Consider the following 13,033-nt stretch of genomic DNA (forward strand, 5'->3'; position numbering starts at 1 on the left):
CTAGCCCCAGGGAAGGAAGGTCTTCTGTTACCCGCTGGGAACTTCTGGGGGACTTCAGGACCTCCCCCTGCAGCTCTGACTCAGGAATCATCTTCAGACAAGGGTCAGAGCTCACCCTATGTATGGAGCAAAAAACTGTGCAGCCAGATATCCACAACCAGAGTTCTGATACACTGGACTAAACTACAGCCATATTATCCCTGGCTCCAGCACTCCCTATATCTAGCATAAGAAAGACCTGGCATATAGTGGTTCTCAAAAAATGTTACCTTTATTGAGTTATACGCACTGCAGAAAATGTTTTCATGCATGCCTCACCCAAGGGCTTTCTGCAGGCCCAGTTTCTGCAAGACACTGGGCTTACTGCTAATCTCCCCAAAGATGTTTTTCCACTAACAGTTGGCATGCTATCAGACTTTTTCAGCTCTTTGGAAGAAACACCTAGAGACTTCTGATTGAGCCTAGGACTATGAGCATGATGGGAAAAGAAATTCTGACACAAAATTAAACAGACTTAACAAGAGCCCTTTCATGACATCACCCAGGGCTCCAAAGCAGGGAAGGCCAGGGTCCTTCTGTAGCTGTTGCCTTCAGCCCCAACAAAGTACTGAAGCACACTTTCCACTGTAGGCTGAAGGCAGCTTGATTAGAACATGCTTGATGTGTTGGAGCACCTACTTGGTCTCCTCCCAATTTGACCAAAAGTGATCCTTTCCTGGTCATCTTCTTTCAGAGGAGGGAGTTGGTTGAAACACATAATTTGGTGAAATCCCTCAGCCCTGACATGGGGGCTCAGAGCTGGACGCTGAAGATTTCACTTTGGGCACTGACTAATAAATGGTTCTCTCTTACGAAGTCCTGATGAGGAAGCAGTAGTTATCATTCATTCTGCATTTCCCTTTATTAATTCAGTCGGTCTTGATCTCTGTACACCAAGCACCATGCTAGGCCTGGGGTGTGCAAAGAATGGGACCCTGCCTTTCACAGCCTGGTTGGAGGTGGGTTGGGATGGAGATGGAGGAAATGTGCCATTGAACAAGGAACGCTGGCGGTCCATCCTAGTGGAGAAGAGGGGACTGGCATTCCAGCCAAGGGACAGGTTCCACAGAGGCACCAAGTTTTGGGACACAGCGGGGCCTCTGCTTGGCCCACGGCTAGGGTTCTGTTGGGGGGCTGGGTGGGACTGTGAGAGGCAGTGCGGTGGAGGAGGGGGTTGGGACCGAGAAGGCAGGAAGCCCTGGGCCGCGGGTGTGCAGCGGCCCCCTCACGGTGCGCCCCTGCTTGTGTCTCGTAGGTCTCGGATCCGCAGAGAACTGTTTATTGAGGAGATTCAGGCCGGGAGCCAGGGCCAGGCCGGGGCCAGCGACTCGCCGTCGGCCCGGAGCGGCCGGGCCGCGCCCAGCTCGGAGGGCGACAGCTGCGACGGCGTGGAGGCCGCCGAGGGCCCGGGCGCCGCGGACGCCGAGGAGTCGGGCGGCCCCGCGGCCGCCGCCAAGTCTCAGGGAAGGCCGGCCGAGGCGGCCGCGGCCCCGGAGGAGCGGGAAGAGGCGCCGCGGCCGGCGGAGAAGGCGCAGCCGCCGCCCTCGGGGACTCCGGCCCCGGACGACGCCGACGACGAGGGCCGGCCCCGGGCAGCACCACCGCCGCCGCCGCCGCCGCCCGAGGGCCCTGCGGACGGCCCGGGGCCCGTGCCAAACCCCGCCGCCGCGCCCGCGGCCGGGGAGGACGCCGCTACCTCAGCCGCCCCGCCGGGGGAGGGCCCCTGCCGGGCCCGGGACGGCGCCGACAGGAGTTCCGCTTTGCCAAGCACCAGCGCGCCGGCGGCCGCCCGCAGGGCCAGCTCGCTGCAGAGCCTCTTCGGCCTCCCGGAGGCGGCGGGCGCCAGGGACTCGCGAGACAACCCCTTGAGGAAGAAGAAGGCCGCGAACTTGAACAGCATAATCCACCGCCTGGAGAAGGCCGCCAGCCGGGAGGAGCCCATCGAATGGGAGTTCTGAGGGGGCGCCGCCCGCCCGTCCGTCCCGCCGGGCTGGGCCGAGCCGAGCGGAGCCGAGCCTGACCGGGCCGGGCCGAGTCTGGCCGAGCTGGGCGGAGCCGGGCCGAGCTGGGCCGAAGCGGGCCGGGTAGGGGCGGGCGCCGACTCCGCGGCCTGGACCGTGTTGCGCACTTACCGCCCTGCGGGCCACAGGGCAAAATCGCCATAGGCCAAGGTGCATATAGAAAACAAAGGAGCATTAAGCCCAATCTATGTCGTGTTTTCAAGGAAGAAAACGGAAATGTGTAGTCGAGCTTTTTTGTACCCTGAAGTGTTTTTTTTATTGCCCTAAGTGATTTCCACAGGTTCTGGAATAACTCTTACAGCTTTGCCTTGTGCCCTCCTCTTTCGTGTGGGCTTTAAAAAAAAAATCAAACCCACATATTAAAAGGGGGCTTTTTATCTGCCATCTAATGGCTTCAGAGCGATAATACACTATTATCTTCTTAAACCAGGAAAAAAGGGGTGGGGGGGGATTTTTCAGAAAAATTTAAAAAGAAAGTTTTTGTAGCTGTTCAGTTGCCACTAAGAGATTGCACAGTCAAACCGACTCTAAACACACTAGTTTGGATTCCTAAATATTTTCAAGTAAAGAATCTTCTCCTTTGAAACTTTGAATTAAAATAAAAACACATTTACTCCACATATTTTTTAACAAAAAGAAAAGTCACATCAGGAAAATATCTGATTTTGTGGTAGCTGACGTAGTGTTTTCTTGTACGTGAATAGAATCCTGACATGTAGTGCACATTGATCCATAGCTTTAACTGACTCTGGGCTTTTGCTGACCAGGGTTTGTTTAATACACTCCATTCTAGGCCAAATCAGGACAAAAAGAAAAGATCCGAATCTAGGTATTTTATAATCTGCTTTTTAACCTCTAACCGCAGAGCACGCTGATCAGACCTCATATCTCGGAGGTGTAGGAGACAAGTTAGAACTGTAGCATGTACCCGTTCATTTTGTTTAATTTATGGTGTCGACGTCTGTGTTAGTGTGTCTGCACACGTGCGAGCGTCTCAAGAAAGGAGGAAAGAGTTAGGCCGCGAAGGTCGCCGCAGGCAGTTCTGGGGCCAGACGGGCCCGCCATCTCGTAGGCAGCAGTCTTTCCTTGACACAGAAGGCACCACACCTCACACCACTCTCCAGGGCGCCTGATGGACTGAGCCCCACCAGGGGACGCTGCTCCCTGGGCCTGGGTAGGGCGCGCTCGAGCGCTCGCTCTCTCTCTCTCTCTCCCTCCCTCCTTCCCTCCCTCTCTCTTCCCACCTCAAGCACTGATGACTGTTGACGTCGTGGGAAGCCTCCTTCCTTCCCTGCAGAAGAGAGAACGTGGCAGTCTGGGCTCGGCTCCCAACCCCGTAGAGATGACCCAAACTCACACCAAAACGTTGATGCTCTTCACTTCCAGACCAGATCATTGGCCCTCCATTCACTTTGCCTCTTGGAACGTTCTTTTATGCACAGTTTAGGGCAGTCTAAGTACAAATCAAAAGTCTAACTTGTCTCTGATTCCTCCTGTCGCCTATGTGTATATGCGTGAGAACAGAGGTGGATGAGAGTGTGCATGTGTGCGTGTGTGCAATTTTATACGTCTGTGTATTTTCTTAAGTACCTGTGCACACATAGAGTGCATTACTGCCACCTTTTTTCAATAAGCTGTTTTATCAGTTATGGCTTCTACAAGTTTGCTAATTTAGACTCCTTTATTGCCATATCTTTAAACTAACAATAGATGATTTCGGTATATATATATATTTTTTTTTGCTTATTTATAGGTGCTGTATTTTATTATCTGATTGTTAGGAAGGGATGAAAGGGGCAAATATTCTTTAGAGGGATAGACTGCCGGCAGTATTGGGTATAATTTACAAGATGTAGTTGTCATACTGTATATTACTGATTGAAAACTTTTTGACCGTATCGTGTATCATTGAAACCTTTGTCTTAGGTCAACATCTTTGGATGACATTTTAATGGTGCATTCATTGTTTCTTAAGTTTAATTAATATTACCTTTTTTTGATTTGGGGGGGTGGGAGGGAGTTCTAATTTTAAAGGTAAGCTCCCGCTATGACACCTCAGTGTGCTTGTATTAATTAACTTGTAGGACTTTGACTGTAAGATGTGAAACCACATTTCTTGCATGATGTTTTAGAAATTATGTATTTCATTTACAGTCTTTTAACCTGCAACTGCAGCACTTAGTTCAAGTTTTCACAAATTTAAGAGTCACTACACTAAAGACAATGCCTTTTCATGAATAAGAAGTTTTCAGAAGGCTCTAGGAGGCTGGGAGGCAGGCCGTTTGTCTTTTGATTGTTGCATATCATCTCTGAACTTGGAATCTGGTTCAGTGAGCAGAGAAGTCAAGGTGGAGGAGCTTAAGGGGAAAACGGATTCACATCTGGCTGAATTGGGGTGCATTAAGAAGAACGAGTTTGCGTTCGTGACCCTCAGGACAGTGAGTACCAGAGCCCCTAACAGTACTGTGGTGTCCTCTCCGTGAAAACCTCAAGGAGGAATTCTGTCAGCACATGTGATGAATCTCCAAATAGCTGATTCTCATTAGAATGAAAAGCAGGGCGTTAACAGGGAATACTGGCTAGTGTTTTCGTTTTAAAGGCATGACTGTTATTCACTAAGGTGTTAAATCCGAGGAAATCGAAAAAGTATAAATCTGTCCATCCTAGTGGCCAAATAGTAACAGTCTAAAACAGCCACTTTGGCTCTTCCAGGCAATTTAGTCATTTTTGTTGTTGTTGTTGTTTTAACTAGGTTTTTGCTGATTTCCATTCTATCTTTTTTGCCGGACTTACATCTGGGTGCTCGATACAATCAGTTGGTTAAATTTTGCTTGCAGTTCCATGTTTGTATTTTTTCTCTATTTATTTTTTTTATTGCGATCCCAACCCTGTGATCTCTTGTGTTAAGCTATCACTGTCTGTAATACTTTTCAGAGCTGCCACTAAATAACAGAAACCTGTTGGTAGAGGTGGGGTGTCCCACCCTCCTCCTTACGCCCCTCAGTTTGCGTCCAAGGGTTGATCTTTCATCTTGATAAGCAATATTCAAGTGCCTTGAACAGCGTCCTCTCCGTGGGGTTTACCTTCCGCTGGCTGGCGTTCTAAGCAGCAGCTCCCACAGGCAGCCGACCTCTTCCTCTTTACGCTCCATCAGTTTAAAAAGCTGATTTGTACCTCTCCCCTGGGGAAAACGGTTCCGTATAAAACACTAACACTTAATTACAAGCTCCATTATACCATTTTAAATGGCTTCTTTTTGTTAATTGGAGGCAGTGTTCATAACTTACGGTTTTTGCCATGACTTCGCTGGCTAAGTGGAGGCTCAGCATACAGTCAGTGTTCACGTTCAGCCTCTTGACCCTCGGTTCCTGCCCACGTTCTCTTGTGGTGTCTGAGGTGGAAGGGGGGCAGGGGGGAGGTTCTGTTCTAGTCCCGTGCTCGCTCGCTCGCTCGCTCGCTCGCGCCCCCTAGCTCCCAGATGACCTCTTCCCTTGAACTTCTGGATCAGTCAGGATGTCTGTGATTTCTGCCTACCAGACCGCTCTTTAGAAAGGGTTACTCCAGCCATTTGGCTCCACTCAGTTTTGCTCAGAGCCCACCTGCCCAAAGAACATCACAACACGAGGTGGCTTATGGTCCGGAGACTTGGGAGGAATCTCCAGGAGATGCCAGGATCTTGACTCGTCACTACTCTCAAGCTGTGGCCACTGTGTCTGGGAAAGTGATGGAGGCAAAGAGGTAACAGTTCACAGCCTCCCTGGGACAGTTTCCCTGAACTTCCAAAGCACAAATGCTTCCCTGCTCATCTTCCTCTGAGCATCTTTGTTTTCTCCCCGTTTAAAAGCCAGGTCTGCTGGTTGGTGGGCCAGACCCAGCGTGCTATGGAGCTTCAGGTCAGGTGTTCCTCTCTGCTCCCTCTGGCTGTGAGAGACTCTCCCCAGCCACCCCCACCCCCAGGCCCAGCCACCAGCTCCAAGAAGGAAACACCCAAATGCCTCCTTGCCCTGGGCTGCATCAGCCCTGCAGCTGTGAGCAAACCAGGCAGAGGGCAGGTTGTTCGCAAGCTCTGTCGTCAGTAACTACCCTAAGATCACCCAGCAGTCGCACCCTGAGAGATTGAGCCATGAGTCACCAGACAGCTCAGTCTGCAGACAGGTGCCTTCCCAGCTAAGTTGGATGAGATTTCTTTGTTCCCCCAAACTCATGTCTTTTCATGCAGGGGTGATCAATGAACTCTGTTGACTTTCTATGCAATGTTTTTTCATTCCTCTGATTTTTAGCAAAACAGGCCTCCCTGAAAATAACAGAGGAGCCAGGGAAAGAATAATGCACGTCCTTCTGGGATTAGCACAAAGTGACACAGTTATGGTGACTCAGATCTTGAGCTGGGGAACAACAGCCTTCGCCTTGAATGCACTATAGCAGGCACCTCTCTACAGGGCCTTTAAAAACGAGAGTCGGAAGGGCCAAGCCACTACTTACGGAGGCCAGTAAGCTAGCCATGCGGGGGAGACGAGGCAGGGCGAGGTTCCGGCGTGTGTGGCCAGCGTGGTGGGCTGTTAGCCGTGCCCCATCAAACTGGAGGTTTGGCTCCGTTCCTGGCTGTCCTCTCTTGTCACACTCCTCATTTGTCCCCGACTACCTCACTAACCATGCTCCCACTTGATGTCACTGCTCACCCCTCACCCCTCAGAACCATGAGGCGGGGGGGATCGGGGTAGAGAAAAATCTAGAAGCGTGGCATCCGTGAGTGTCTCTCGGCCTACTGGGCAGGCAGCTCCCCTCTTGTGAGCACAACGTGGACAGACAGCTGTGCTCTGCGAGGCACAGGGATTTTTCTCTTGGCTTCCACCTGTTCCTGAAGCTCTGACAGCTGTTTCCTTTGCAGGCAGGGGCGGTCTCGGGCCTCAGAGGGCCTTGCCTTTGGCTGGCCTCTGCTCTCTGCCAGTTCCTGCTCAGCTGTTGAGATCCGTCACAGCCATTTCCCTGGCCCTGGCCTGCCCCTAAATGGCCACATGAGGACACTTCCTCAGGACTCCTACCTGCCATTGGGGAACTCTGTCTTTGTTGTCCCTGGCGCTGGGAGGTTGTCACTTCAGCCCCTTCCATGAGATGATCTTGGGAAGCATCTCAAGGACCAGAGAGGACGTGGCATTCTGCAGTTCACACGCAGTTCTTCAGTCACGTGACCCTTTCATCCTAAAAGAATATGCCAGTTTCTGCCCCGTGCTGAAGAAAACCAGCTCCCGGGACTGCTGGTGGCATGTGGGTCCACCCGCTCTGGCAGCCAAGATGTTCTGATGGAAAGAATTTGCAAGTGCTTATCGGGAAGAGCTCACATTTAGAAATCCCCCCAGTGCTGCTGAGATTTTGTTCGGACCTTCATGGTGATCGGGGAGCCTTTGTGACCCCCGAGACAGAGCTCCTGCCCTAAGTGGTAAGATGGTGGCCTGAAACTCCAATAGGATGTATGTCCATCTCCCGGTGCACTGGATGGCGGTCTGGCCAGCACACCTGCTTGCTAAGAGACTGGTCCACTTTGACAAAATGATACCCCTTCCCATCCGTTTCTGCCTTTTGGTAGATGCGGACTACCGGGGAAAAAAGGAAAAGCAAGTTGCCAATTAAAGTTCCAAATAGATCCAGCCCATGCGACCCTTAGGGACATGCTGGAAACAGGCCAGAGCACTGGGGGCAGATGGAGGCGGCAGAGGAGAGGGCCAGGAGAGCAGGGAACTGAGCACAAAATGAGCCCTCCCCCCAGGGTCTTCCCTCCCCCAGCGGACCCAGCCTCCTGTGAGCCTCACCCCTGGTCAGGGAAGAAGAAGGAAAGGCGACTTACACCGCCACCCCCACCCTACAGTCCACCCTAATTGCAGGAGCTGCCTGCACCTGCCCAGGCCTCGCTCCTGCCCTTCCGTCACCACCTCCCCTCCAAAGAGACTGTCCACACTGTCTGTGGCATCCTCCCCGTTTTCATTTTTGGATGAAGTGACATTTAGCTTTAACAAGACATTTCCAAAGCGCCTAGTCTCCTCCAAAATGCTAACTTTAAAAGTTGGGCATTGTAGGCAAAGAACCTTAAAAAAAATTTTTTTTAAAAGGCTAGTGAGAGAAAGACATTAGGCTAGGCATAAATGTGCACTTCCCCCACCCCTGTTACTAAACATTTAAAATACCTTTGAGTTGCTTTTCATGGATCATTTTAGTTTATCCAATAATATTAAGAAGTAGAGTCTGTTACTGTAATTTCTGTAGTGTTTAGGCTTTATCTACCACAAAATATGCTATATGCTATGTATCAAGCTTTCTGTGATCAGAAAGGAAAGGTGCCTTATATCCCAATGTCACGGCTACATCTCTATGGAAAATAATCAGAAGCACAGTGTGTACGGAAGCATTGGGACTTCCGTTGGTGAAACCAGACACCAGTCAGCAAGATGCGTTGAAGTGGCACGGGGCTGCTTTTGTTTTATGGTTCCTATTTTTCTCCTTTTTCGTTTTCCTTTCTTTTTTCTTTCTTTCTTTTTTTTTTTTTTTTTTTTTTTGTAGTTTGCTTTAAACAGAAAGCACTTAAATAGATAACTATGTGTAAAAGCTCTGTGCAATAGAAATCATTTTTCTTCATTTTTAAGAGATAATGTATTGCACACCAAATGAACTCAAAGTAAGCTTTAGACCAAGACGATTCAGGTTGTGGAGGAGGAGTAGGACGAGTTTGTTCACTGTAGTTCTGTCTGTTCATGAACTGAAGGGAAAACAGGACCCCCCCAGCACCACCTCCCCATCTCAGCCTGCCTCCCGCCCTAGGCGTGCAGGGGCCGCGGGCACCCACCAGAACCGGCGGCAGAGTGGCGAGGTTGTGGGAGGGTCCTGTGACTCCGCAGCTGAGAACCCTCCCAAGTGTGAGACCACAGCCATCCCTTCCAGCACTTAACCTTTTCTTGTTGAGATGGATTGACTGCTACTGACCCGCCAGCGTGCGTGAGGATAATTATAAAAGGATGTTTCCTTGAGGAAAAAAAAATTATTTCTATCCTCTTCTATTTATTATTAGGTTAATCATTTAAGGACTTATCAGGAGTGTATTGTTGTTTTGTGTTGTTGTTGTTGTTATAAATGCTTTTTGCTATCACTCCAGTGGTTACCGTCTGCTGCCCCCTGCCCGGCCCCGCCCCCAAAGAACCGAAGGGTCTGGGGATGTGATGGGGGCGCCGAGGGGGCTCCTCTGGCAGAATTAGACGTCTGCCTCCGGAGTAGCCACTCCAAACCTGGTGGGCTCCACACGTCTAACTTTTTACAGTGAGAGAGTTGATGAACAGAAATTCACCGGTGTAGGGAAGCGCCGGGCTGAAGGACGCTCGGGCGAGGAGCTGCAGAGGAGACTTAGGAAAAGCAAAGTTCAGTTCCCCCAAAGCCTCCTAGAGCCTCTGGTAAGACTTCTGGGTTCATGACGGTTCGGAGCCCGGGTCAGAGCGGGCGCGGCGGCCGGGCGGAGACTGCCTTCCGGGCGAGAGCGTGGTTTCTGGCAAGGCCATCGCGGCCCACGTGGGTTCGTTGGCTTGTGTCGCTGATGTCGTTGCTGTTTCCCTTGCATACAGAGTTGGTCAAAACCATCTTGCGGAGCATCTGTGTTTCTTAGTCCGGCTGTGGCTTCAGGGCCCACGCCAGGGAGGCGGGGGGAGGGGGAGCCCCTTCCCCCTTCGTGTGGTTAAGTGTGGTTAAGCGTGGACGGAGGTTAGACACAGCCAGCAAGACCCCCAGCTGCTTGCTCATGAGGCGTGAGGGTGAGGTGGGGCTGGCCCCGCCCCCAAACGAGAGGGAAGCCCCCGCAGGCTGAGGCCGGGCCCCCCGCCGCCCCAAGGTGGGGCTACCAAAGGGCCCCCCCCCCCCCCGCCCCGGACTCGCTTCTGTGCCATGACGTTTCCCGCTGACACTGTTCGGGGTCCTGATTCCGTTCTGGTCTGTTGGAAAGAAAGCCCTCCGATGAAATAACAGCCCTCGTCCCCCTCCCCCCTCCCCCCACAACAGGTTTTCTAGTCCCTCCAAGTAGTCTATGCATTTCTCTCTCTCTCTCTCGAACTGTTTTCCGCCTCTCCCCTTGAGAAAACGGGCATCTCATGTCCCACACCATCGGAGACCCCTCTCAGAAAATGCTGTGCATTTTGGAGACTTGAGGATTCGTTCAACATTCTCAAAGCATTGGAGGATAGTTTGTCAGCAAATAAAAGTAGGAAAAAGAGGAAAAGAGAAGGCAGTTTTTTCCACGTCCCTTTCCACTGAGTAAGACCTAGCTCTTTGCAATTGTGCAATAACTACTTGCCCTGATTGCGGGTGGCCACGCTCCTGCCCAGACTACTAACTAACACAGCACAGGACGGCCGGCCAGGCGGCGGGCCTCTTCCAGACGACTCCTAATAAGCTCAGCTTCCCCCCACCCCCTGTATTGTGGTGTCTTACATTTTAGCAGTATTTTATATTTTCTGTAACGCACTAAGTCTTAGATGTTTTTAGAGCTCGTTTGTTAATACTCACAATCACCGACTTTTCTTTTTTTTTTTTTTAATCCTCACAATGACCCAATTGACCAAAAAAGAAAAAAGACAAAAAAAGGCGTCATTTTTGTACAAATAGCTTTGAGAAGCCTCTGTTGTGTTGCTGTGACCCATCTCTGGTAACATTTTATTTCTTGCTATTTGTTTTCGACATGATGAGTCAAAAGTTGATCCGCCTGGCATGGGGGTGGGGGAGGCACCCGTCGGCCCCTCGGCGTTGTCCCTTCTGTCTTTGGTTAGCCATACGATGTTTGTTCTCAGCACTGTACAACGGTCCCTATATGATATGGAGAAGCAATATCACTGTATGAAACTCACACCATGTATTATTATTATTCACTAGCACCCTAGGTGTGATAATTGAAGTAAATATCTTTTATACAAACACAAGAACGTGTGGGTTGTTTTTATTTAAAGGGCTCTGGCCTGAGGAGGAGCAGCAAACACTTTCATCCTGGGTCCAAGGGCATCTAAAGAATTGATACCCCTGCCCCTTCCCGTGCTTCCTCTGGTGTGTGGCGTCGGCAGGTGTTGGCAGAAACCTGGGCTGGGGGGGATGATGCATGGGGATCTGGGCACGCGGTCCATGCTCTGTAAGGGCCAGCATCCCTGCTTGCTGTTAATCACCTATACCGTTCGGGTACTTTTGAAGTGTTGACCCTCCTGGCATCTGCTTCCTTGTCTGCGAAATAGGGGCACCATCGCATGTCTTTTGGGCTCGTGAGGACCAGGAATGGGGGCTAACCTTGCAGGGTGTGGCCCTGGGCTGATGGTAGCAGCCCATACCTGGCCAGTGGCCTGGCCTCAGCCTGCTCTGTGGGGGCTCTGGCTTTGTCCCTGACTCCTGATGTGAAGAGGGACAAGCTCAGGGCACCTGTTAAGGTGGGCAAGTGAGTGGGAAGAAAAAGGAGGAAACTGTGTCTTACAGGTTTCTGAAAGGATCGGGCTCCTGAGAAAGGGCCTTTTCAGCCAGCACTCGGGGCTGGAGGTGGGAGAGCCTTGCAGAGTTGGCTGCTAGGTGCTCCACATGCTGGTGACTGAGGATGTCTCTCATCTTGAGATCTAGGGTTGGAAAAGAACTGCCACCCTCACCGATGTATGACCAGTGGGTGGGGAGGGGTATATTAGTTTGTTGTGTGTTGATTTGTAGGTTTCAGAATGTGACGCTCCCACATGGGATACAGAAGCGTGAGCTAAACGGGACTCCATCCTCCCTCCAGTAGGAGACCCCCAAAGCAGGAAGAGCCTCCCGCTGGTGCTCGGTGCTCCAGGCAGCCCCCGTCTCATCCCTCACTCAGGGATGTGGATGTATCTGGAGCTGCCCCAGCCCCAGCACCATGGGAGAAATCGGCATAGAAGTAGTAAGGTTCTGCCATTTTCGTGTTAGAAAACTTAAATCTTACTCTGCTAACATGCTGCTACTTTTCTGATTGCTAGTTTAGGTAGACCCTCACTTTTTAAAGATCTTTTAAATTAAAATATAAAATGCAAAAGAAAAAAGCACTTAGTACAAAGTCTTTTTACCCAGAAAGTCTCCCTAAGTGTTTTTGCAGTGAGATTTAACTAAGCCAAACTGCAGTCCCACGTGGTTTTGCAGGGCTGACTCTGTTTTTGTAAACAGCCAGCTCCAGAGGCAGAAAAGGGAGCAAGATTTCATGCTCTGACTGCAGTTGGGTGCTGTTCCCACGCGGGCACAGTGTTCAGCCTCCCTGTGTGCGGCCTTTCTCCTTTCTCTCTAGTTAAGTGGGCCTGAGCAAAATCAGGCGCCTTATTTGATGCACTAAGGAACTGCAGGTATACAGGGTAAGGCGCCGTGGTGATGTGATCATAGAGCGCGTGAGTCGTCCTCAGCGACCCTGTCTGCTTGTGTTTCAAAGGGCTTCCAAGTGGCTGCCTTGGGGTGTATTACTACTTCCTCCATGGCCCTAGTTGTTGGCTTTGGGGGCACGCAGTTTGCAGGCCTACGTGTGAGGAGCCAAGATGGTGAGAACCAGAGGGCTGAGGAGAACTGTTGTGATGCTGGTGGGGCCCCTGGCCAGCTGGCCCTCGATCGGGGTCTGACCCACCCAGTAGGGGGTGAGCTGTCTGGATGGGAATGAGAGACACAGCCATGCCCAGGCTGCGGCCGGCAGTTCCAAGTTCCTGCCTCTTCTAAGTAGCTCGGACTCTCAGAATGTCAAGAGGCATAGCCTTTTTTTTTCTCTTCAAACAAAACAGTCTGTGGACCAGTAACAGCAGAGCTCCTCTGTTCAGGGTGGAGGTAGGGGCTCCAAGGACTGAGGTTTGAGGACCCCCTCACTTTGCAGGGGCCCCTCCTCGGTGGGCAGGTGGCCCAGCATCTTCTCTTCCAGCTGCTGACCTTGGGCGAGTCTTAGTCGATCCTCAGGAAATCTCTTCTGAATGAATGAGTGAATTTCA

General features: G+C 51.3%; 1 protein-coding gene across 12 annotated transcripts in view; it reads left to right on the plus strand.

The window, feature by feature from the left end:
- Positions 1-13,033, plus strand: part of CUX1 (cut like homeobox 1) — a 353,997-nt gene that overhangs the window by 326,556 nt on the left and 14,408 nt on the right. For 9 of the 12 annotated variants that reach the window (XM_074345859.1, XM_074345857.1, XM_074345864.1 and 6 more), the window contains one exon: positions 1,295-11,008. The exons of the other annotated variants lie outside the window; for them this stretch is intronic. In XM_074345859.1, coding sequence (XP_074201960.1) covers positions 1,295-1,997 — 703 coding nt within the window. In that variant the 3' untranslated portion in view covers positions 1,998-11,008. Of the gene's footprint in view, positions 1-1,294; positions 11,009-13,033 lie in introns of those variants that run through there. 12 annotated transcript variants of the gene reach the window in all.

Source organism: Camelus bactrianus, chromosome 18, assembly GCF_048773025.1.
Source record: "Camelus bactrianus isolate YW-2024 breed Bactrian camel chromosome 18, ASM4877302v1, whole genome shotgun sequence".
NCBI lineage: Eukaryota > Metazoa > Chordata > Mammalia > Artiodactyla > Camelidae > Camelus > Camelus bactrianus.